Here is a 26,224-nt window from a genome sequence, read left to right as displayed (position 1 = left end):
CGGCGCCCGGAAGCCGCGCCTCCTCCGGGAGGGCGCCCTCGCCAGCCTCAGGCATGGCCCAGGACGTGGACGACTACGACCCGGTGGGGTCCATCTTGTTGCAGGTGCGACACGGACCTCCCCTCCGAGGCCCGGGCGCCGCTCCCTGGCCGCCTTCGACACGCGAGGGGCTCCCCGACGCCCCCCAGCCCTACCGCGCGGCCTCACGCACCCGCACGCCGCGCCCTGGGGGTTGCGCCCCAAAAGCACGACTTTGGGAAAATTCCGAAGCCGTGCACCCCGGAACTTTTGCTTCAGAAAAATCTGCCTTATCCAGAGGCACCGCTGTAACGTGTTGTGTTCTGAAAACTGAACCCGTAACGTCAGGGAGCGGAGGACTGAACCCCGCACGGGCAGGGCGATCAGGAATCGGAGAAACTGCGGTCGGGAGCTTTTTCTTTGGCTTCTCCCTGGGGGATCTCGGTGTCCCCTGTTCGGGAACACACACCCAGCACCGCTGAGGAGAGCTCGGACTGCAAGTCAGTTTAACGTGTTGAGTGTAAAAACACGGCAAAATAGAAAACTCAGGATAATATTTCTAATCCGAGGGGGACAAGGTCAGGAAAGTCTTCTCTTCCCCAGCGTAACTTCGTTTGTCAGCAGTTACAGTCAGGTTTTTCTGACGTGGTTAAGGTTCAGACTTTTTCACTTTTACATATGGTAGCTTTAAGATGTTTCCTAATATATCATCCCTTTTAAAAAATGTTATTATTTTAACTTGCTATTGGGCAACAGAAACAGAGAAAGTGAGAGAGCAAACCACCAGGTCGGGGACTTGAACCGCTGTCGGCCGTGTGGGAGTCCAGTGCTTTAACCACGTCACCCATAGACCCCAATATCACTCCTTTTAACTCTTCTGTTTAGCTCCATTTGACTAAGGCTTGCAGGGATTTGCCTAAAGTCGCTGTGTGAGGACTCCCTCTGGGGTCTGAAGTAGGACTCTGCTCTTCAACTGCATCTAATGTTTCTATCAGAATTTTAAAAAATATATTTTTTTTCACATTTTATTTTTCTATTCTATATTGGTAAATTATACTTGTATAAATTTATGGGATTCTGTCGAAATATATCTCCCATCTAGGAGAGAATATCCTAAATTCACCTTTTCTAAAATATCCATTCAAGCCCCTCAACACACCAATTTCAGATCCTTCCCCACGATGAGTCCTAGCTAAAGCTGACCTCACCTTGTGTTACCCTCTCTGTGCCATCTGTTAGCCAGTCTGCAAAGTCTGAGGGACATCCCCACAAGGCCACCCCTCGCTTCTAAACCTCAGCTGCAAGGTCAGAGGTCTCCAGAAGCAGCCTCACTTCAGACCAGCTGGCTACACATTTAGGGAGTCCACGGTCACCCTGACACTTGATCATTTGCTAGGACAAGCCACAGGATGAAGGAAAAGTTTACTGTTAAAATGTCACTATAGCCAAAGGATATAAATTAAAATCAGTCAAGAGAAAAGACGCACAAGGCAGAGTGCAGGAGGGGACAGAAAAACGTAGCTTCTGACCACCTCACTTCTGTGCAGTCACGGATTTCATGACCTCCTCCCAGCCTCAGTGTGGGGCGAAATGCAGACGATTGCCAACTGGAGAGTCTTTGATGTCTAGAGCTTTCGGGGGGCCCAGCCTCACACTGCCCTCATGACTCCTCTAATTCCGGACTCTCCTACAGGTCAAAATAAAGCCTTTAGCCTGCCATTCCTCCTGTGGTCAAAAATGATAAAATATGGCTCAAGACCCCCAACACGAATCTCGTCATTAGACTCTCTGGTGCCAAAGTCCCCCACGGCAAGACATTTCAGGGACCTAGAGATTACCTCGCACTAGCCCAGAGCAAGGGTCAGACTTTTCTTCGAGTAGTTCATTCTTCCGTGTGCGTACCTCCTCTTTACAGACCCCAGACAACTGGAACACTCAATGGAGTCTTATCTGGAAACCGCCAGTTCTTCCCCCACGGTATACCTCATGTTGACGACAGGCAATGAAGTTTCCCTTCCCTTTCCTCTGTTTCCCTAGACCTGGAACTCTTTAAGAAGAGACCAGGATCTGGGGAGCATTGTCACGCTCAATTTCACACTTTCTCTTGAGATAATTCTATTTCCAAGGGCTGCTCCCCTTGTGGTTTGAAATAGCACAGAAGAGTGTATTGAAAGCCAGAAGCCTTTTCACTTTGGAGTGAGATCCAGAGGGAGATGTTTGATTAACCTAGGATACAAAATTACAGTAATAGCTATCTATTGACAACACATTGTAAAATGGGACAGAAGAACTAGGAATAGTTGTCATAGGTCCACATTGATCTGTCCCACCTGCACCCAAAGGGTTATTCCAGATGCGCTGAGTGCAGGGCTGGGTAGAGGGATCTGCATGTTAACCTGATTATTGAGACTGACCTCGATGGTGTAAAATTCTTTTCTCTACATGTAGAATATGTATAGTGAGGAAATTAGGGAGACCTTTCCTATCCTCCCAAAGGATCCTGAGTATTTGTGAGCATAGAGCACCACTCTGAGGCATGCCAATATGAGTGCCACTTCTGTCTACTTGGGGCTGTGATTATTTTCTTCAAATAGGCTACTGACAATCAGTACTTCTTTTTTTTAAGAGGTTTTTTGCTATAGGGCGCGTGCGCTCGCCAGACAGACAGAGACAGAAAGCAAGAAATCACCCCCCAGCGGGGATGGCCAAGCTGCAATCCCTTCTCCATTCTCCTCTCGGGATCTTGGGCACACACACACATGTGCCCGGCGTGAGTTTTAAGCCACCGGGTCTTACATATGGTAGCTTTAAGATGTTTCCTAATATATCATCCCTTTTAAAAAATGTTATTATTTTAACTTGCTATTGGGCAACAGAAACAGAGAAAGTGAGAGAGCAAACCACCAGGTCGGGGACTTGAACCGCTGTCGGCCGTGTGGGAGTCCAGTGCTTTAACCACGTCACCCATAGACCCCAATATCACTCCTTTTAACTCTTCTGTTTAGCTCCATTTGACTAAGGCTTGCAGGGATTTGCCTAAAGTCGCTGTGTGAGGACTCCCTCTGGGGTCTGAAGTAGGACTCTGCTCTTCAACTGCATCTAATGTTTCTATCAGAATTTTAAAAAATATATTTTTTTTCACATTTTATTTTTCTATTCTATATTGGTAAATTATACTTGTATAAATTTATGGGATTCTGTCGAAATATATCTCCCATCTAGGAGAGAATATCCTAAATTCACCTTTTCTAAAATATCCATTCAAGCCCCTCAACACACCAATTTCAGATCCTTCCCCACGATGAGTCCTAGCTAAAGCTGACCTCACCTTGTGTTACCCTCTCTGTGCCATCTGTTAGCCAGTCTGCAAAGTCTGAGGGACATCCCCACAAGGCCACCCCTCGCTTCTAAACCTCAGCTGCAAGGTCAGAGGTCTCCAGAAGCAGCCTCACTTCAGACCAGCTGGCTACACATTTAGGGAGTCCACGGTCACCCTGACACTTGATCATTTGCTAGGACAAGCCACAGGATGAAGGAAAAGTTTACTGTTAAAATGTCACTATAGCCAAAGGATATAAATTAAAATCAGTCAAGAGAAAAGACGCACAAGGCAGAGTGCAGGAGGGGACAGAAAAACGTAGCTTCTGACCACCTCACTTCTGTGCAGTCACGGATTTCATGACCTCCTCCCAGCCTCAGTGTGGGGCGAAATGCAGACGATTGCCAACTGGAGAGTCTTTGATGTCTAGAGCTTTCGGGGGGCCCAGCCTCACACTGCCCTCATGACTCCTCTAATTCCGGACTCTCCTACAGGTCAAAATAAAGCCTTTAGCCTGCCATTCCTCCTGTGGTCAAAAATGATAAAATATGGCTCAAGACCCCCAACACGAATCTCGTCATTAGACTCTCTGGTGCCAAAGTCCCCCACGGCAAGACATTTCAGGGACCTAGAGATTACCTCGCACTAGCCCAGAGCAAGGGTCAGACTTTTCTTCGAGTAGTTCATTCTTCCGTGTGCGTACCTCCTCTTTACAGACCCCAGACAACTGGAACACTCAATGGAGTCTTATCTGGAAACCGCCAGTTCTTCCCCCACGGTATACCTCATGTTGACGACAGGCAATGAAGTTTCCCTTCCCTTTCCTCTGTTTCCCTAGACCTGGAACTCTTTAAGAAGAGACCAGGATCTGGGGAGCATTGTCACGCTCAATTTCACACTTTCTCTTGAGATAATTCTGTTTCCAAGGGCTGCTCCCCTTGTGGTTTGAAATAGCACAGAAGAATGTATTGAAAGCCAGAAGCCTTTTCACTTTGGAGTGAGATCCAGAGGGAGATGTTTGATTAACCTAGGATACAAAATTACAGTAATAGCTATCTATTGACAACACGTTGTAAAATGGGACAGAAGAGCTAGGAATAGTTGTCATAGGTCCACGTTGATCTGTCCCACCTGCACCCAACGGGTTATTCCAGATGCGCTGAGTGCAGGGCTGGGTAGAGGGATCTGCATGTTAACCTGATTATTGAGACTGACCTCGATGGTGTAAAATTCTTTTCTCTACATGTAGAATATGTATAGTGAGGAAATTAGGGAGACCTTTCCTATCCTCCCAAAGGATCCTGAGTATTTGTGAGCATAGAGCACCACTCTGAGGCATGCCAATATGAGTGCCACTTCTGTCTACTTGGGGCTGTGATTATTTTCTTCAAATAGGCTACTGACAATCAGTACTTCTTTTTTTTAAGAGGTTTTTTGCTATAGGGCGCGTGCGCTCGCCAGACAGACAGAGACAGAAAGCAAGAAATCACCCCGAGGTGGCCATGCCTCAATCCCTTCTCCTCCATTCTCCGCTTGGGATCTTGGGCACACACACACATGTGCCCGGCGTGAGTTTTAAGCCACCGGGTCCAGGACGTGAACCACAATCAACTACGTGGGAGTCCAGCAACATAGCCATTACACTAACTGCTGGTCCCAATCAGTACTTCTAATGCAAAGAGCACTTGATTGGGAGTCGGAATGCTGAGATCTGGCCATGGCTCTGACATTCTCCCTGGTGTGTACCTTTGGGCTAGTCACATCAGCACTCCAGGTCTCAGTCTCCTCTTCCGTAGGGTACATAGGTTAGGGGGCCGGCAGGAGGTGTAGTGGTTAAGGATGCTGGACTCCCACATGGTGGACCACAGTTTGAGTCCCAGACCTGGCAGCTTGCTTTCTCACTTTCCTTCTCTCCCTCTCTCACTCTATCCCTCTCTAGTCAAATTAAAATAAATAAAGTTAAATAAAATCTTCTTTTTAAAAGTATACATAGATTATTAGACCCACTTCTAGCTCTGAGTTGACCCAGCTTTCTCAAAGCTATTTGATTTCTCTGTACTGGAAAAGTGGACGTCCAGTTCCATGGTCTGGTGGGTGGGGCAGCCAGAACCCCCGTGGCCGACTCATGGTCCAGGACTTGGACCTAGTGGCTTGAGGAGCGTGCTGGGTCCATGAGGGTACGTGCCCAAAATCCCGAGGGAAGGAGAAATGGAGGAGAAGGGATTGCAGCGTGACTGTTTTCCCCAGGGGATACTTTCTCCTCTCCTGCTCTCTGTTTCTCTATCGCAGTGTCTCTCCTTGGTGAGCTCTCACACTGTCTAGAAAAAAAAGTGCACTTCCTTTATATCTCTTACATGTTAGTCTAGGCAGTCAGATGGTTTCTGGCAAATGAGTTTGTATACGTGCGTGTGCGTATGTGTGTACTTCATGGTAAAGCAGAGGTACTTCAACTCTCCACTCGCTTCACTCTGCTATGGTCTATTAGGTTTGCATCTCAAGGCGCGGACATCAAGCAGCTCTAGATCAGTGGTTCTCAAAATGTGGTCCCGGGACCAGTGTCATCAGTACCACCTGGGAATGTGCCGGAAATGCAGATTCACAGCCCCACCCCAGACTAAATCAGGAAGACTGGGTTTGGTGCCCAGTGATCTGTTTTCACAAACCCTTCAGGTGATTCTGATGCACACTGAAGTCAGAGAGCCACTGCTTTGTATTGCAAAAAAATGATCTGTAGCACACAATAATCAAAGCTAACAGTATTTATCATTCACTGTTCTAAGTGCTATATATAGACTAACTCAGTGAACCCTTAGGAGATGCTACCCGGTAAGAATTGCTATCACCATCTTCACATGATGGAAAGGCAACTGTTGTGGGTAGGCCCATGTATGTCGAAGATACAAGCATTCTTCTCATATCTTCTCAGTCCTTCAGCCCTGCTCCCATTTACCCTTCTCAGCATTTCAATCCTGCCTTTTCCACTGACTTCTTATCAACCTTTAGCTTCGTATAATTACAGATATACACTTGTATATTTGTATGGATTAATCGTGTACTGGTTAGTAATGAAGCATTAAGTCTCTGGAGTCAAACAGCCTTGGATTCGAGTAATTCCACCAATTAGCCAGCCGTGTTACCTTGCATAGGTTCCTTAGCCTTTTTAAACCTCAGATTCTTCAAGTATAAAGTGAATGGAGATAATAAATATTAACTCCCTCATAGGAGTCTTGTGAAGATTAAAATACAGCATAATACATCAAATGTAACAGTAAGTGTTAGTTATTATTAGATCTTGTCTGATCTCTTACCCTTTAATATTATTTAGTTTTAGGTACATTTCTGTCTGTTTAAGTTTAGGCTGCTTTTTTTTATTCTAAGTTCCTGGAAGAAAAGGAAACATTAATGGTAACCATTTTTGTTTTTTGTTTGTTTGTTTTTTAAGTCAGGCCTATTGCATTCTTTATTTCTTTCTTTTTTTTTTTTTTTAAGAGAGAGATTTTTGCAATAGGGCACATGCATTCGCCAGAGAGACAGAAACAGAAAGACAGAAAGTGAGAAATCAACCCCCTGGGGGGATTTTGGGCACACACATACATGAGCCGGGTTCAGGACTTGAACCACAGTCAACTATGTGGGAGCCCCATGACGTAACCAATACACCATATGCTGGTCCTAAGCCTACTGCATTCTTAACTAGATCTTTATGAGTATTGCTAGTTTGTTATTGACTGGTCAGCTGTGTCATGCTGAAAGGTGACTTACTAGGCTAACTGATATCCCTAAACTGTAGGCATTTGGGCTGTTACTCTGAGGAGGTAGAAATGTAAAACAAGTTTGTATTTCAATATATACATACTCAAAAATAAGATTGTTTATGAAATGCCACTTTAAAACTGGGCAGACATGTGTAGATTCAATTGACCTTGATGCTTAAGTTATACGATGTTTTCTCTAAATAAAAATTATCTTTGGGGCCGGCAGGTAGCATGGTGGTTAAAGGCACTGGACTCCCACATGGCCAACCGTGGTTCAGGTTCTGGACCCGGTGGCTTACTTTCTCACTTTCCCTCTTGCCCTCGCTCTCCGTCTCTCTAATCAAACTGGAAAAATAATAACAATAATAAAGTTAAATAAAATAATTCTAAAAAAATTAATGGGTATTATAAAAACTATGCATTGATTTATATATATGCATATATGTGTGTGTGTGTATACATGCATATATATTATTTTTTGCACCAAAATAACTTATACTTTGATTCCATTTTTCCACACACTTTTTAAAGTTTCCTCATACTATCTCACAACTAGAAAATATTGTGGACCACATTACTTAACACTTAACATTTAGTTAACATTTAGCATTAGAAAGCCTTTTTGTAATGGATGGTAAAAGTAACCTCTTGAGAGTTATTTAAAATATGAGAAAATATTTAAATACAAACCAGTATTTTAATTACAAACTCTGTGTGACTTACTATGAAAACATGCACCCGAAATGTTTGGATTTTCCAGGGCAGTTCTGTTCATGAATATTCTGTTTCTTTGTCAGATCATGTATCACGTCCATGTTTGTATTTTGGGTCCAGGAAGTACGATTACCATCTCCTCATAAATTTCAATGGGGCAGCATTTTGTTGGCTACTTCTTTCACTTTCAAGTTCAGACATGTTGCAATTTCAGATGGACCTTTCATCAACTAATCTGAATAGGCAGGTTTTACTATAGTGGTAATAATCATTATGATGAAAATAGCCAACATTTATTGAGATCTAGACATTGTGCTGAGAGCTTTGAATGATCTCATTAAGTCCTAACAACAACATTATTAAGCAGGTATTATTTTTAGCCCCAGTTTGTAGAAGAATGTAAAATACAAAGAGAAAACTCGCCCAGGGTGATGGCATGTTTGTGAGAGAATCTTGAAGTATGGTGGTGACTCTAAGATGTTTCCCATGTGTTTTCTTTTGTTTTGTTTTTAATTAGGAACTCTTAGGAGCTTTGCTTTTATGTTTCATTAATACTAATGTAATATCTTTTTAATATATCTTTATAAATGTTTGCTTGACCCAACCATTAAATGTGTATGTATGTAACAAGGAATGCCTGGTCTTGCAATTAAAATGAGCTTTTTAATTAGTTTTGGAAATAGTATTTTACCAATCCAAAGTTGTATGTTAACACCAACTGTGGAATAGTGGAGCTAAATTGACATTTTGATATTTTTGCTTTCTTATCAATCCCTAATGTCTGATTCGCAAGACCAAAACAATAGGAATGTGAAGAGGGTTAAACTGGAAGTGGTAAGAACCACTCAGCCATACTCTATCTTTAGCAGAGATGAATAAAATGAATTTTATATTGCTTCCAACAGTATGCAGTCTGTTTCTTTTTTTTTTTTTTTTAATTCTAGAGCAAATCTTTGTTGCATTAAATCTCTGAAGGGCTCCTTATTAAGGAGCTCTGTCCCCAAACTGTCAAAATGATCATCTTTCTCCAAGTAGAAACTTGATAGAAAGCAATGTGTTTGATGAACACGGAGATGATGGGTGACATGTAAAATTCAGTAGGGAGACTGGATTTATTTGCAGGAAGAACAGAGATTTAGAAAATAATCTCTTGCCCTACCCAAGTGTGGGATGACATTTCCTACAGTACTTGTTTTTATTGTAATTATACAAACAGATGGGTGGTTATTAAGAGGGGAAGAGGAAATATCCGGCTAGAAAAGTAAAAAGCTCTTGAGAAAGATTAAGGGAGCAATTCAATTCAATGAGTATTTACTGGGTATCAGTTATGTGCAAGGAGTTTCAGGAGGGTATTACAGTTCAGGAGGGGAGAGTTAACATTTGTTCAGTGCCCTCCTATGGCTAGCACTGTATAAAGCACTTCACAGGCTTTAACTCATGTTACCCTTGCCACAGTTGTAAGGTAGAGTCATTATCCCCATTTCCCCAGTAAGAACAAGCTCCTACTAAGCTCCTCAGAGGCTAAGCAGCTTTCTCAAATTCAGTTTGGTAAAGGAAGAAACAGTTCATATCTCTCTGGCTAAGGTTATACTGACTTATTTTCATATATATTACCTCATTTTCATTCAACACTTCTGATAAGTAAGGTAATTATGCCTTTTTAATGAAGAAACTAGATGTTCTAAAAATTTGGATGATATACGTGGAAATCATGACTGGGAAGTAATAGAGTTCAGAGGGATGTTCAGCTGCTTTTTATTGAATTCTTATTATGTGCAAGGCCTAGTACATACAAGAGGTCTTCAGACAATTCATGGGGTGGGCACCAGGTGGCGTGGTGGTTAAGGTGCTGGACTCCCACGTGGGTGACTATGGTTCAAGTCCTGGACCTGGCAGCTTGCTTTCTCTCTTTCTCTGGTGAGCGCATAAGCAAACTAAAGAGTAATGATGATCAAAATAAGTGATTCTATTTAAAAAAAGGAAAGGTCACGGAAAATGAATACTATGAAAACTTTGCATGAGTTTCATTTTTTTTTACATCGAAGTAACTCATACTTGGATTCCATTTTTCCACACACTTTTTGAAGTCCCCTCATTTTATCTCACAGTTAGGAAGCATTGTGGTCCATAGCAGTGAGATCTAAAAAAGAAAATTAAAACAGATCTTTGGTACCCTGATGAGCAATCCAGTACCACTTTTACTCCCTCCAGCAGGTGACTGACATAATTACGGAAGAAGATCCACAGAGCTGTAAATACGAGGAAATGAAGCCAGAGCATTCAAGGAGAAACCAAAAAACATGGGCCTGGAAAGGCCTCACCTTTAACTGCCTCTGTCCTTCCCAAATGTTTTCAGACCGTAGATGGCAAGTCACCTTGTAGTAATAATTTGGACGGAACAATTGAAAGAAGTACATCTTCATCCTTGGTGCCTACAAGCCAGCAGTAGGTGTGCTCAGATTCCAGTCTTTGGCCCTGCAGGCTTTACATGGCAATTTGTGCAGAGTACAAATAACCAGATGTGTCTGCCAGACTGCGCCGCCCGTCAGTGAAAAGATGCAAGTTCTGACCTTTGGAATCCTTGACTGCACTTGAACATTTGAGAGGAATCAATAGCCCAGGCTAGAGCAATGTGCGAGTCCAGTTATATCAACAGAGGAAAAGTAACCGTTTCAAAATGCCTTTAGCAGCCCGTCCTGCCGGTTGCTAGTGGTGTGACTATTGCAGAGACAGGTGTTGAGTTCATAAATTTGCATAACAAAATGTCTTTCTTGTGGCAGCAGCCCATATAATAATTGGGGCCATCTGTATTTATCTCAGGTTTGGTTTCTAATAGGAATGCAGAGAATCTTGTACTTTCGAATTCCATGGTGCCCGTTTTATTCTGAAGGTGCCTGACTTGGAAAGAGATTTATTTCTAAGGAAAATACAAATGGCAGGAAAGTGTTAAAGTAATAACACACTGCTTTTTCTTCTTGGGTTGTTTTTGTTTCTCTCTGTAAAAGAAATATATGAAACAAAACCAAGGCCACAGTGCCTACGGAACTGTTTTTTCAGAGCCGTGAGTGGGGACAGTGCAGCCAGGGTGGGAAAACCAACAGGCCCTGTGAACACATTTAATATTCTTTTGAAAGGCACTGCTTCTGCTAGAATTTCTCTTTGCTGGACGTTTCCTGCTATGTTCCCTCTTAACCGATTTGTAGAAATTGGGGTCTGGCACAAACTTGCTCTCGCTCTCACATGCTTTACCACCTCAGAAAGCAGAAGCCATTTGAGTTATAGTTCACATCTATTTCTAACAGGAGAAGGCAAAACAGAAATTGTATGGAAGCTTCATTTTTCAAAATCTGAGAAAAAAGATTGGAACATTCTAAATAAATAATGTCTTAGGGACCAGCAGTTGGCATAATGATTACATTGCTGGACTCCCATGTAGTCGATCGCGGTTCGCGTCCCGGACCCGGTGGCTTAAACTCACGTCGGGCGCATGTGCGTGCGTGCCCAAGATCCCTAGAGGTGAAAGGAGGAGAAGGGATTGCTATCCCTCTTGGGGGAGGGGGTTATTTCTCGCTTTCTGTCTCTCTGCCTCTCCAGCGGGTGCACGTGCCCTATAGCAAAAACTTCTCCCAAAAAAGAGAGGAAAAAGAATGTCTTAGAACCACAGAGGTGGTCCTTTTCGATGAATCACATAAATCAAGTTTCCGGGTCTAGCAAGTCAAGCACGCTGCAGATCTTAAGTAGCTGCTGTCGGTGGACTGTGCGAGCAGTCTTTCAGTATTTTATATTTTTTATACCCACAGGTCCATGAAGACCTTTATCAATTAAGGGAGAAATTAACAAAATTCCCACCTGAGGAAGAAGGAGCGACTCTAGACATTCATAATCTTGAAACGGCAATCAAAAGGACTGAAATGGGGTTAAGAGTAAGTAGAGCTTTGGATGTTAAATAAGATACTGGAAGGAGTCAAAGACACCTCTTGAAGAAAGAATCGTGGTTCTCATAGGACCTTGTGTAATTCTGTAACAGAGCTGGATTGAGGACGGTCATCACATTCTCGCTCTGTTACTTTTTAAAACAATAATGATGATTATTAACTGATTGATTTATATCCTATCACATTCCACAAAGATTTTGAGATGAACTATAAGATCATGCAGTGGCAACTCCTAAAATGTGATATGATTAAAATAACTTACAGCATAAAAATAATTACTATCAGTCCAACAATATGCCTGACCCAAAAGAATTCATATCAATACAACACAGATTTTCTCTGGGCTTTACAAGACTTTGGAAAAAAATAAGAGTTGACTTTGCCCTAATGACTTCTGAGTTTTTGTTGTTGTTGGTTTTTGTTGTTATATTATAATCAAGTGGATAGAACTAAAAAAAAGATTTCTTTGGGAAACAGAGAAATCAAACGTACAGAGACTTCATCATTATGAACAGATCCAAGGGCAGGGGGAAGTCCAGTCTTTAGACTGGGTGATACCATTTATGAAACAAGGACACATTAGCAAATGGGGTCTATCTTCCAAATAAGGTCAGTCTTTTCCTCTGCTGCGTTACCAGCCTCATCTCTCTTCTCCTGAGGCTGTGACAAAGGCGGTATGTTTTGTGGCCTCATCAGACCAGCATATCATTGTCCTGTATTACCTGATGGTGAGAGGGCTGGCCCAGCTGGAGTCTGCGAGTTAGCCATTTTAAATAATCGGCGACCTAAAGGCCAATTGCTTTCCTCAGATGCTTGCATGAAGTTCCTGTAAGAGAAAGATGTCTGTATTGCCCACAAGATGTACCTGGCTAAGCAATTTGCTAACTATTGTGCACAATTTCATTTGCAAAGAGTGCCACAGGTCACTTTAGCTTTGAGTCTCAGTTGTTTATTGTGCTGTTTAAGGCAGTTGAAGTAATTTGGCCTTGAGATGTCTAATGATACCTTAGGCATGTAATAACACATAGCATGTTGTGTTTTTTGGCTTAATTACACGATTCAGAGTGTTAACCTAATGAAATGGAGAAATTAGCTGAGTATCTTAAGTCCACTCTAATGGCCTAAACTTTGACTTTTCTCTAACAGATTCACATTGAGAAGTATTTAAATGTTGTAAACCATCGTGTGTTAACAACTCCCGTTGAGGTCGAGGATTTACATTCTCCCCAGCCTTCTAGATGGTAAGTAAACTAGCCATTTTAGAACCTGAAGTAAATAAAGTTAGAAAAGAACTTCTCTCACTCGGGTAAGGTGATTTACAAAGGCAAACTTTTGTTGGCTTTGTTCACATCATTCTGCTAATTTCAGTAGAGTTTTGCATGAGAAGTTAATGGCAGAAACTGGACTTTAGTAACGTTTGTTGTGGATTCCTTGTATTGAGTTCTACTGTTTGACACCATGACAGTTATTTCAGGGTCTTAGGTTTTGGTGTTGTTTTGTTTTAAATTTGCTATCGAGTATGCGTGCTTACCTCAGCGAGTCTCACACAAAGAGAAAGTGAGAATCACCCCCCGAAGGGGTGCCATGTTACAGTCCCTTCTCCTTCATTCTCCTCTTGGGATTTTTGGCATGCATGCAACATGTCCCTGGCATGGGATCCAGCTGCCAGCAGTTGGTATTTGTTGTTGATTTTAGTAAAAGCTATTTAAAATTCAACTCCTAAAGGAAACGTTTTAATGCAAATTAGTTTTACACTAATCATATCAATGATATTTTATTTCATTTTCAGAATGTCATATGTGTTTTATAGTAAAGATGCTTTTGGTGTCCAGGGTAAACAAAACAAACAAACAACCTCTCTTGAAATATACGTTATGTAATATGCCATATATTTATGTTTGTATATATCCAACGTAAGTCAATAACACAGGGCAGTGAAGTTAGTTTTTGAAATAGTACATAAGGAGCCATGGAAAGCTCTAGACGTAGTCAAGTCCTCAGTAGTGGGGAGCAGATCTTTGAGTATACAGTGTACCTGTCTCCCTCCCCCCATGTGAAGGTAGTACCTTAGGAATTCATTATCCTTTGGTAGAGATGACTCTTTCCTGATCTTCCTGTTTCTACCTGGGTCTCCTCACAGGCATCTGTCATCTCAGACTACTTTGTGTTTATCACAGTTCATGCCTGTTGCCTAGACGGCTTTGTATTGCTCTGTATTGTTGTGTAACAAATTACTCAAAATTTAGTGGCTTAGAACAACAAACACTTACTTCCTCACAGTTTCTGTGGGCCAGCGGTCTGGGCTCAGCTTAGCTACATGCCCCCGGCTTAGGGTCTCTCACAGATCTGTAGTCTAAGTGTTGGCTGGGGCAATCTCATCTGAAGACTCAATAGTAGGGGAGAGCTCTACTTCCAAGCTCACTTACATGGCTACTGGCAGGGCCGAGTTTCTCACCTCGTGGGTCTCTCCTAGACTAAGCATTTCTACAGCATGGCAGCTGGTGGGTGACTTGAGAGAAATCCAGTGAGTGGAAGAGAATGTTCTAGATGGAAACCTAATTCAGGAAACCTAATCTCATTACTTATATTTCATTCTGTTCTTTAGAATTGAGCCAGTCTATACAGCCCACACTCAATGGGAAGAGAATACACAAGCCCTGAATACCAGCGGGTGGGGACCACTGGGATGATGTAGGAGGACACATATCCTCTGTTTTTCTTCATAAGCCAGCCTTGGTCCATCTTTTCTCTTAGACTTTGGCTTTAAACTATCCCTTTATTTTCAGAGCATTCAGTACCTGTACAACTTATTTGAGATAGGTCATTTATTATATCATACTGGTAGTTGCCTTCCATTGCTCCCAAGGGCAGTGACCAATTCTCATACGTCTCAGCAGTCATAGTTTACCACAGTGTCTTGAACATGGTAGGGACTTAATCCCTTAATACTTAATCCCTTCCATAGATGGTATATCAGATGTATTTACCTGTATGTGATCTCATTTGATCCTTAAAATAACTATGTTTCAGGCTTGACAAATGTTATCCTCACTTTATAAATGTGTAAAACAAGATCATAGAGGTAAAAAGACTTGACCAAGATCCTAGAAGTGGTGAATAGAGCCAGCACTAGAACCCCGATTCCCTCAGCTCTCAATGTTCTTCAAGTTCAATCTTTTCTTGTCCATGTTAAAATAACTAGCCAAAGTAGAAGGGTTGAGCACTGAGGTGCAGAGACCAGAATAGGCTATTTGTGATTACCTTCATAGCGCTTCTTAGAAAGTATGGAGAATGATAGAAAATGGAGAATGACAAGTAATTAACTTATGTCTTCCTGGAAAATTATTGATATGATCACATGAGGTGCCGTAGTTGGGAAACACAGAAGTCATTCCAGAATGTTGCGAATGTCTAAGTAATGTAATCATGATAGAGAAACACTATCTGTTACTATTATTTCTTTTCTCTTTCTTTTTTTTCTTTTTTCTTTTTTAATTTCTCAGAGTACATGTGCTCACTGGAAAGAGAGAGAGAGAGAGTGTTAGAGAGTTAGAAAGTGAGAAAACAACCCCTGTGGGGAATGATCATGCCACAATCCTTTCAATTTCTCCCTCTTCTCAAGATTTTGAGCATGCACACACGTGTGCCTGGTGTGTTTCTCAAGCCTACAGGTCCCAAACTCAAACTTCACAGTTGGCCATGTGGGATTCAGCTGCCTTAACCTGCATGCCATGGGCTGGCCCCAATATTATTTCTTTACAGTATCAACACACTAACACTCCTGAGCTCAATCAATGTCTGGGTGTATGATGACTCTACAGATCCATGGTCTTCTCTCCCCTCTTGTCCTTACTTGGGCTTCCTTTATTAGTTGTAGAGTGCCTCCGAATGAATGACCACCAAAGCCAGATTACGCTTAAAGGGAGTCTTTATTAGCTGGCCAGCGACTACAGCCTGAGGTGCGGGGGCTGAGAGTCAGAACTGTAGCCCCCGACTGAAGTTAGAGTAGTCTTTTTATAGGGAGTCAGTTGCCAGGGGTTTCTATGCAAGCAGTTACAAAAGCTTGAATCAAGCAAGTTAATTATTTCTGAGGGGAGTGGGCTTTCCACGCAAGCAGTTACATTGCTAAACAAAAGGGTTTCGGGCTAATTAGCAAAGACAGTAGCAGGTACAGGATGTCGTCCCCGTTTTCTGTATGGCTAGCACGAGCTATTTTCTCATGGGAAGAGCAAGCAGGTTTACAGAAGCAGACAGCCGTGTTAGGGTAAGGGAACAAAATGGACGAATAGCTGTTCATGTGCAAGATCTAATATGTGGCCTTCCACAATTAGATCATTTTCAGCTTATGTTTAATTCAAGTCAAAAAGCATTAAAATGGCTTTGTACTGTGTGCTAGCACCATGGCTAGTGGTCTGTGGAATTCAAAAGAAGGTGACTACCTCAAGGATCTTAGAGTCTAGTTAGAAAGACAAACTGAGTACAATAGTGCATGAGGACACAGGATCAAAAGGTGATGTAAATCCAGCAGGAGTCAGGACATCGAAAGGCTAATACAAACCACTCTATAGTCAGGTTTCAAGGGTCAAGTATTTGGATCCAAGCATGCAGCAAAGGCACTTTCTGAAAAGGAAAAAACAGCATGAATGATGAACCATGTAGGGAGTAAACATGGGAGGCCTGTTCACCTGCAAGGACCCGTGGGCTCAGAGGAAAGAAGTAAAGAAACAACAGAATAGGTAAAGTGAGAAAGAGTTTAATAGGTAAAGGTAGGGGAAGCGTTTATTACTAGATAGTGAAGTTTAAATACATCTTCCTAGAAAGTAGAAGCCTTTGAAGTATTTTTTTGTGTCAAATTGTCACATGACAGAAATGACATTTCATAGAAATTCACCTAGAAATTCTGGATGTGGAGTAGGTGCAAAAGAGCATAGTCTAGAGAGAGGAAAACGGCAGGTAGCTTACCACGACTACCACAAATCCATTTACTAATTCATCATTCATTTATTCAACAAACAGTTACTGAATAGCTGCTGTTTAACAAACAGTGTGCTAGATATGGGGATATATCAATAGACATAGGTCTTTTCCCTGTAACTCAAAAAGTTAAATCTGAGATCAGTAGGCCTGAACAAAGATGATGTCAGGGAGTGAAAGGTGAGACATCTAAAAAGAATCAAAAGATGGGAAAATGAGTTGAAAAAAACACTGTCTAAGGATGCTAAAAGGCATATGAAAAAATGCTCAACATCCCTCATAAGGGAAGTGCAGATTAAAACAGCAATGAGATACCACCTAACCCCAGTCAGAATGATTAAGATAAAAAAAAAAAAAAAAGATAAGCGCTAGCGGGGATGTGGTGAAAGGGGAATTCTCTTACACTGCTCATGGGAATGTAAATTGGTCTAGCCACTGTGAAGAACAATTTGGAGAGTCCTCAAAAATCTACAAATATAACTACCATATGATCCAGCAATCCCACTCCTTGGTATCTACCCAAAGGACAGAAGAATTCTTAATCAGAAAAGTGCTTGCACATCAGTATTTATTCAGCAGTATTCACAATTGCTAAGACATGGAACCAACCCAAATGCCCACGGACAGATGAACAGATTGAAAAAGTGTGGCACATATACTCTATGGAATACTACTCAGTCATAAAAAACAAGACCCTGGCTTTTGACAGGAAGTGGATGACTATTGAAGATCTACTGCTGAGTGAAGCAAGTCAGGCTATGAATGAGAGACATTGTATATCTCCACTTAATATATAACCAGTGTCCACACTGTATGATTGAAACTGAATGACAAAGGATATAGAAACACAGTAAATGTTTGTTAATACCAGATATAGTGTGGGAAGAGGATGGGTGAAGGAGTAGAGTCTGAGGAAGGACATAAAGGAGAAAAATAGAGAGGCAAAGTATTCATGGGACAAAGAAATGGAGTATTATATGTTGAAGATAACTTCATAGTATTATCAACTGGACTGGTGAGAAATGTACACATGTTGGATTAGTCACTTTGCAAGCTAAATAACGTGACTGAATGTATAAAAGAACTTGAAATAAAAATTTAAAAAAAAGAATCTTAATGAACGTATTTGTTTAAAAGTAGAATGAATAAAACTCAAGGATGATCCCTGAGAAAGCAGAGGAGTCATTGATCTATTGGGTCATCTGGAAAGTCATGATGCATTTTTTTTTAATCTCTTTTTTTTTTTTTTGAGACCTTTTTGCTATAGGGCGCGTGCACTTGCCAGACAGAGAGAGACATAGAGACAGAAAGTGAGAAATCACCCCCCAGGGGGGATGGTCACGCCACAATCCCTTCTCCTCCATTCTCCTCTCGGGATCTTGGGCACACAGGCACATGTGCCCGGCGTGAGTTTTAAGCCACCAGGTCTGGGACGTGAACTGCGGTCGACTACGTGGGAGTCCAGCGACATAGCCATTACACTAACTGCTGGTTCCCATGATGCATTTTTGTAGAGAAAAATATGTCATGACTTTCCCAATGACCTAAAGAAATGATAGGCAAGGAGAAGTCAGCTTGAGCAGGAACGAGCTCAGTTTTCTTTTTCATTTTGGGTTTGAGGTTACTCAACACTTCCTAGTACACACTGGACTTGGTTTAGGGTAAGATGAAGTAGGAGATAATGTGGTTTCAGTAAGTTTTAAGTCCCAGTAGGTTGAAATGAATAGCTAATATGAGACCTAGGAAATAGATAAAGTCACACGCCAATCTTGAAAACATCTTAGAAACAGAAGGCAAACGTTAGATAAGCAAATTTATATTTATTTAGCAAGTTAAACTCTAAAAAGCACATTTACATACATTATCTCAAATAATCCTCTCAACAGCATAGTGAGATATTATTATTAACTTCTTTTTATAGATGAGGAAACAGATTGAATAAATTGCATAAGATCACTCTGCTTGAGGAAACCCAGGAAGTCAGGAGAGTTCATTCCAAGTGACTACTATTCCTGGATACACCTTCAAAAATGACCTGACCACAGTTTGAGTCCTGGATCTTGACGTTCACACCGGGTGCATGCCCAAAAATCCCAAGAGGAGACTAGAGGGGAAGGGATTGTGGCATGGCAACCCCCCTTGAGGGGTGATTTATCACTTTCCCTCTCTCTTTTTCTCTCTGGTGAACACACACACCTTAAGGCAAAAACCTAAAAAAAAAAAAAAAAATCAAGAGCAGATACCCAGTAATTATCATCTTTACCATGATGTTCATTATCATCATCAATATTTGCATAACACTTGACAATTTGCAAAAGTCTTCCTTTAGACCTGTGGGGTAGATATTTACTCCTTCTTTTTAAAGATGTGGAAGCTGAAACTCAGAGAGGTTAGGTAAACCAGTCCAAGGTCACACAGGTGCTCCACAGTGAGACCCAGACTCAAGTCTCAATCAAATGTCCACATCTCATCCTCTTCTATTACGTAGCTGCCTGAACACTATCAATAGAAAGCCTAGTTTTCACAAAAGATGGTATTCCTTTTTTTTTTTTTTTTTTTTGCAGATTTTGCTCAAAAGAATATCTGGTAGTTATATCTAGAAGAGACAAAAACCAGTAGGTTCACAAAGTGATCATAATGGATGCCAACAAATGCAAGATTTTCCTCGCAGCCATTCTGAAAACAATGATAAGGGCATTATCAAAAGTGGCATGTTTTCTCCAAAGAGTTCAAAGTGCTTTTGTGTTGTTTTCAAAATAGGCTTTGCTATTATCCCCACTTTGGCAATGATTCTTCTTCTATGTCAAATTGTGGTTCTTTCCCTTATCATTGCTGGCGTTCACAGATTTTATTGCTTGTGATATCTGCTCACACTGTTCTTAACGACCATGCTTCGCTTATTGACACTAGGAGGGTGACTGCCATCTGTACCAGCACCATCAGAACTGCACAGAAATCTTCATTTTATACTCTGTTGTGCTGGCATTTGAGGAAAGAAAAAAAGAAATAAGAACAAAGCAAATAAATATTAGTGAGCAATATTAAGAGAACAAGAAAAGACTGCTGTTCGATGTGAGTGTGGATTAGAAGGCAGGCTTGTCTCCGTTATCGAAGAACCTCAGGTCCTATCTATTCCGCTTGTTCCAGTGCAGTACCCAGCTCCCAGTTGAATAGAATGTGACATTTTTGTCACAGTGGGGATAGCTCTGGAAACAAGACGTTAATGCTTAATCTACATGAGGCGCATTGGGACGCTCATTATTCTTTCAGTTTTCTGTGGGCTTGAAATTTTTTTAGACAAAAAAAGTTTTAAAGCAGCATCAGAAAATACAAACTGTAAAAAACGTTTACAACAGATAAGACACATAAACTACTAACATATATATGTATTTTAATGCCAGAGGGTGTGTGTGTGTGTGTTTGTGAGAGAGAGAGAGAGAGTAAGCATGAGAGTGCACATCTCCTCATGGGGCCTGGTCATGCAGCAGTTCTTTTTCTTCTAGTTCTTCGTCCCATCAGGATCCTGGGCATGCTCACACATACCCAGTGTGTTTTGCAAGCTGGCAGAACTAGAACTTGAACACTGGTTGGCCATTTTTTTTTTTCTTTATGAGATATTTTTACCTTAGGATGTGCACACTCACCGGGGAGAGAGAGAGAGACAGAGACAGCGAGAAGGAAAGTGAGAAATCACACCCCAGGAGAATGGCCACCATGCCCTAGTCCCTTCTCCATTCTCCTCCCAGAATCCTGGGCATGCATGCTCACGTGCCCGGTGTGATTTTTTTGTTTTGTTTTTAGAGAGATGTTATAGTGCATGTTTGTTCACCGGAGAGACAGAAACCAAGAAATCACACTCCAGGGGGGATGACCATGCCACAAACCCTTCCCCTCTATTTTCCTCTCGGGATTTTGGGTACACATGCATACACCCAGTGTGAATTTTGCGGTTATGAACCGCGGTCGGCAACATAACCACTAAGCCATCTGCTGGTCTTGCCTGGTGTGATTTTCAAGCTACCGGTTCAGGGACTTGAACCGTTGTCGGTCATGAGGGAGTTCAGCAACGTAAAATCATGCCAGCCATGTGTACGTGTGTGCCCAAAATCCCAAGAGGAGAATGGAGGAGAGTTTGCAGCATGGCCAAGCCCCCGCCCCCCAAGTGATGATTTCTCACTTTCTCTCTCTGTTTCTCTCCAGTGAATGCACATGCCCTATGACAAAAACAAAACAAAAATAGGGGGAGAAAAGCCTTTAAAAGAGTTAAATGAATTATAACAAATCTATGTATATATCATATAGTTACAAAAACTAACACTGTTGAATAACCTTTAATGACAAGAAGAGATTCTCACACTACATATTAAGGGGGAAAAAACAGGATACAAAATTGTATCTCAATGGAATTCTCAGTATCAAAATTCATTTGTATGGGAAGACTGTGTAGACATACTTTCTCCACTGTGTACATAAAAAATAACTGAAAAAAATTCTGAGAGGTGGAGAGCAGGCAGATGGCCAGGGGTCTTGGCAAGCAGAGGCAGCCAAGTGATGAGCTCCCTGGGTTCTTTACGTCTCATATTCCTGTATCCGATCTATATCATATTCCGTCTCTCCAAAGAACTTCCTTTCCACCCAGATCACTTAGTTTAATGTTTCTTCAAGACAGGTCTCTGATAATTTTGCTATTTTTTAGTTTGTCTGAGATTTTTATTTCCCCTTCATTCTTAAAGGATCATTTTACCGGATATAGAATTTCAGGTCGATGAGTTTTTTTTCTTTCCACATTTTAAATATTTAAATCCACTCTTGTTTTCTTGCTTTGTGAAAATAAGTTTGATATAATTCTCATCCTTGTTCTTCGAGAGGTAAAGGTTTTTTGTTTTTTGTTTTTTTTTTCTGTCTCCTTGCAGGTTTTTCATTGTCTTTAGATTTCCATAGTTTGAGTGTGGTATGCCTGGGTATACGTTTTTAGCATTTATCCTGGGGGTTCTTGTACCTGTGGCTTTGTGTCTGTAATTAATTTGGAAAAATAATCAGCTATTATCACTCAAATGTTTCTTCTGCTTCTCTGTGCCTTTCTTTTTTTCTTTTTATTCTTTTTTTATTTTGGAGAGATTTTTGCTATTGGGCACGTGTGCTTGCCAGGCAGAGAGAGAGAGACAGAAAGTGAGAAATCACCCCCCGGGGGGATGGGCACGTCCCAATCCCTTCTCCATTCTCCTCTCGGGATCTTGGGCACGCACGCACACACGCCCAGCGTGAGTTTTAAGCCACCAGGTCCGGGACGAGAACCGAGGTTGACTACATGGGAGTCCAGCGACATAGCCATTACGCTAACTGCTGGTCTGAGTGTCTTATACCTTTTGTACTTGTCCCATAGTTCTTGGGTATTCTGTTCTGTTTTGTTCATTCTCTTTTCCTCTTTGCATTTCAGTTTGGGAGTTCATGCAGTCTATGGGTTAGTGCTACCTGTGGTTTCAGGTATCCATGGCAGTTTCGAGTGTACCCTCCACAGACAAGGGTCACTACTCTGTTGACATTTCTCCAAGCTCACTGACTCTTCCATTGCACACGTCAAGTGTATTGGTAAGCCCGACGAAGTCATTCTTCATGTCTTACAGTGTTTTTCATTTTTAACTTTTCCTTTTGATTCTTTGAGTTTACATTTCCTGTCTATTCTTGCATATTGTCCACCTTTTCCATCAGAGTCCATAATAACCAAGGGTATTTTAAATTCCTGGTCTTCAATTTTTAAATCTCTATTATGGTTAAATATGGTTCTCATGTTTGCTTTGTCTCCTCAAACTTTTTTTTTTTCTTACCTTTTATCATGCCTTATGACTTTTTGAAAGCTGGAATGTGATGTATTGGGTAATAGGAACCAGGGATAAATAGGCCTTTAGTGTGAGGGTTTGAGTTTCTCTGTCTGGGAGTTTAGTGTCTAAAGATCCATTTTTTTCTGACTGTCTTTGTTGTTTCTTTTGGTTCCTCTAGTTTTCTCCCATGTTGTCTTCAGGTTTCCCTAGACATTCCTTCTTAAATAGAATATGAACCTTGCAGTTCTTTTGTCTTTAATCCTCTATTGTACAGGGGCTCTGTAGATGCAGTGGCAAAGTAAGAGTGTGTGTGTGGGGGTGCATTCAGTGCTCCTGTCATCAGCTCTTAGTCTTCGGGTGGGTCTGTGCCCTTGTGCTGCTATTCTCACAAGTTTTTCTCAGCATTCCCCTCATGTAAGTGAGACAGGAAGGGTAGAAGGGGCTGGAGTTGGCTGATTGCTCTTCTCCAAGTCACATAAGATTGTCATAAAATAGCTTTCCTTTAGGGCTGGCCTGGTGGACTAATGGTTAAGGGAGCTAGATTCCGCATGGCTGGTAAGTCCCAGCCCTCAAGACAGGTCTCTGATAATTTTGCTATTTTTTAGTTTGTCTGAGATTTTTATTTCCCCTTCATTCTTAAAGGATCATTTTACCGGATATAGAATTTCAGGTCGATGAGTTTTTTTTCTTTCCACATTTTAAATATTTAAATCCACTCTTGTTTTCTTGCTTTGTGAAAATAAGTTTGATATAATTCTCATCCTTGTTCTTCGAGAGGTAAAGGTTTTTTGTTTTTTGTTTTTTTTTTCTGTCTCCTTGCAGGTTTTTCATTGTCTTTAGATTTCCATAGTTTGAGTGTGGTATGCCTGGGTATACGTTTTTAGCATTTATCCTGGGGGTTCTTGTACCTGTGGCTTTGTGTCTGTAATTAATTTGGAAAAATAATCAGCTATTATCACTCAAATATTTCTTCTGCTTCTCTGTGCCTTTCTTTTTTTCTTTTTATTCTTTTTTTATTTTGGAGAGATTTTTGCTATTGGGCACGTGTGCTTGCCAGGCAGAGAGAGATAGACAGAAAGTGAGAAATCACCCCCCGGGGGGATGGGCACACCCCAATCCCTTCTCCATTCTCCTCTCAGGATCTTGGGCACGCACGCACACACACCCAGCGTGAGTTTTAAGCCACCAGGTCCGGGACGAGAACCGAGGTCGACTACATGGGAGTCCAGTGACATAGCCATTACGCTAACTGCTGGTCTGAATGTCTTATACCTTTTGTACTTGTCCCATAGTTCTTGGGTATTCTGTTCTGTTTTGTTCATTCTCTTTTCCTCTTTGCATTTCAGTTTGGGAGTTCATGCAGTCTATGGGTTAGTGCTACCTGTGGTTTCAGGTATCCATGGCAGTTTCGAGTGTACCCTCCACAGACAAGGGTCACTACTCTGTTGACATTTCTCCAAGCTCACTGACTCTTCCATTGCACACGTCAAGTGTATTGGTAAGCCCGACGAAGTCATTCTTCATGTCTTACAGTGTTTTTCATTTTTAACTTTTCCTTTTGATTCTTTGAGTTTACATTTCCTGTCTATTCTTGCATATTGTCCACCTTTTCCATCAGAGTCCATAATAACCACAGGTATTTTAAATTCCTGGTCTTCAATTTTTAAATCTCTATTATGGTTAAATATGGTTCTCATGTTTGCTTTGTCTCCTCAAACTTTTTTTTTTTCTTACCTTTTATCATGCCTTATGACTTTTTGAAAGCTGGAATGTGATGTATTGGGTAATAGGAACTAGGGATAAATAGGCCTTTAGTGTGAGGGTTTGAGTTTCTCTGTCTGGGAGTTTAGTGTCTAAAGATCCATTTTTTTCTGACTGTCTTTGTTGTTTCTTTTGGTTCCTCTAGTTTTATCCCATGTTGTCTTCAGGTTTCCCTAGACATTCCTTCTTAAATTGAATATGAACCTTGCAGTTCTTTTGTCTTTAATCCTCTATTGTACAGGGGCTCTGTAGATGCAGTGGCAAAGTAAGAGTGTGTGTGTGGGGGTGCATTCAGTGCTCCTGTCATCAGCTCTTAGTCTTCGGGTGGGTCTGTGCCCTTGTGCTGCTATTCTCACAAGTTTTTCTCAGCATTCCCCTCATGTAAGTGAGACAGGAAGGGTAGAAGGGGCTGGAGTTGGCTGATTGCTCTTCTCCAAGTCACATAAGATTGTCATAAAATAGCTTTCCTTTAGGGCTGGCCTGGTGGACTAATGGTTAAGGGAGCTAGATTCCGCATGGCTGGTAAGTCCCAGCCCTGGTGGCTTGAGAAACACACCAGGAGTGTGTGTATGTGTGCATGTGTGCACATGTGTACATGCCCCAAATGCCAATGGGATGGAGAAGTGGGGGAGAAAGGATTGTGGCCTGACTATGTCCCGTTGTGGGGTGCTTTTGCTCTCTCTCTTTCTCTCTCTCTTTCTGATGCGTGCATACTCCCTCTGGAAATTGAAAAAAAAAATAGTGTTCCTCAAGAGCTGGCCTTTATTATGAAGAACAGAACTCCCTGGGAGTATTTCCCTTTTCTGATGCATGCATACTCCCTCTGGAAATTGAAAAAAAAATAGTGTTCCTCAAGAGCTGGCCTTTATTATGAAGAACAGAACTCCCTGGGAGTATTTCCCTCATTCCCCACTAGGTATCAGAGATTGTTCTCTGCTCGCACAGTGAGCACATGGTGGGACTTCCGGAGGTAAAAGTCACAATGGCGTGAGGTGCCCTCTGAGACCTGCCCTCCCGGAGGCTTTAACTCTCGTTAGTGCACACTGTCTGCACGCAGTGCGTCGTTACAGTGAGGGTTCTTGGCAGCACTGGCTCCAGCTGCAGGCTCTGCTCTCAGGCTTCCGCTCCCTGCAGTGCTGATCCTTTGAGTCCTCCCTTCTCTCCAGTTCTCAGGGAAACAGTTTGCCCTATTATCTTGATTTTGCTACAGATGTTGAGAAGAGTTGATATTTTCGGGTTTATTCTACTTTTTTTTTAATGAGGATGAAGAGTGACAATTTTTCAAGTTTTTTACGTTTTAGAGCAAAACTGTTACTTGCTCTTTGATTTTAATTTACTAAAACAGGCATCACAGTAGAATGAAGGGATTGAGTTATTGGTAGTTGAGTTTTCTTGATATTAATTATGTTGACTATTTTAAAGACTGGGACCAACAGGTGATGCAGTGGTTGGAGTGCTAGAGTCCCACATGACCGACTAGTTCAAGTCCCAGACCTGGTGGCTTGAAGACCATGCTGGGTGCATGTGCGTGTGTGCCCAAAATTCCAAAAGGAAAATGGAGGACAAGGGGTTTAGGAGTGGCCATCCCTCCTGGGGGGTGATTTTCACTTTCCTTCTCGCTGTCTCTCCCAGGCGAGTACATGTGCCCAATGGCAAAAACCTTAAAATTAAGGAAGTAATAATAATAACTAAAGAAAGACAGGAACCTACTTTTAAATTAAAAATTTTAAGATATTAAGGTAAAACATTGTACATGATGTTTATTTTTTAAAAGTTTGTTTTGTCTTTACGTTTCTCTCCCATTAAACCATCTACTGCTTAATAAGAAAAACCTTTAAGGGGCTGGCAGGTGGTGTGGTGGTTAAGGGCACTGGACTCCCATATGAGCAACCACGGTTCGAGTCCCAGATCTGGTGGTTTGCTTTCTCA

The 26,224-nt window shown here is 41.7% G+C and overlaps 1 protein-coding gene across 1 annotated transcript in view; it reads left to right on the top strand.

Moving 5' to 3' along the window:
• The first annotated feature begins 6 nt into the window (after positions 1-6).
• The window catches only part of IQCH (IQ motif containing H), a 284,969-nt gene continuing 258,751 nt past the window's right edge, over positions 7-26,224 (top strand). The window contains exons 1-3 of the mRNA XM_027773807.1: positions 7-104; positions 11,607-11,729; positions 12,888-12,982. Coding sequence (XP_027629608.1) covers positions 54-104; positions 11,607-11,729; positions 12,888-12,982 — 269 coding nt within the window. The 5' untranslated portion in view covers positions 7-53. The remainder of the gene's footprint in view (positions 105-11,606; positions 11,730-12,887; positions 12,983-26,224) is intronic.

The sequence above is a fragment of the Tupaia chinensis genome, unplaced genomic scaffold (genome assembly GCF_000334495.1).
Source record: "Tupaia chinensis unplaced genomic scaffold, TupChi_1.0 Scaffold000377_2, whole genome shotgun sequence".
Taxonomy (NCBI): domain Eukaryota; kingdom Metazoa; phylum Chordata; class Mammalia; order Scandentia; family Tupaiidae; genus Tupaia; species Tupaia belangeri.
This window is presented reverse-complemented; position numbering and strand designations above follow the sequence as displayed.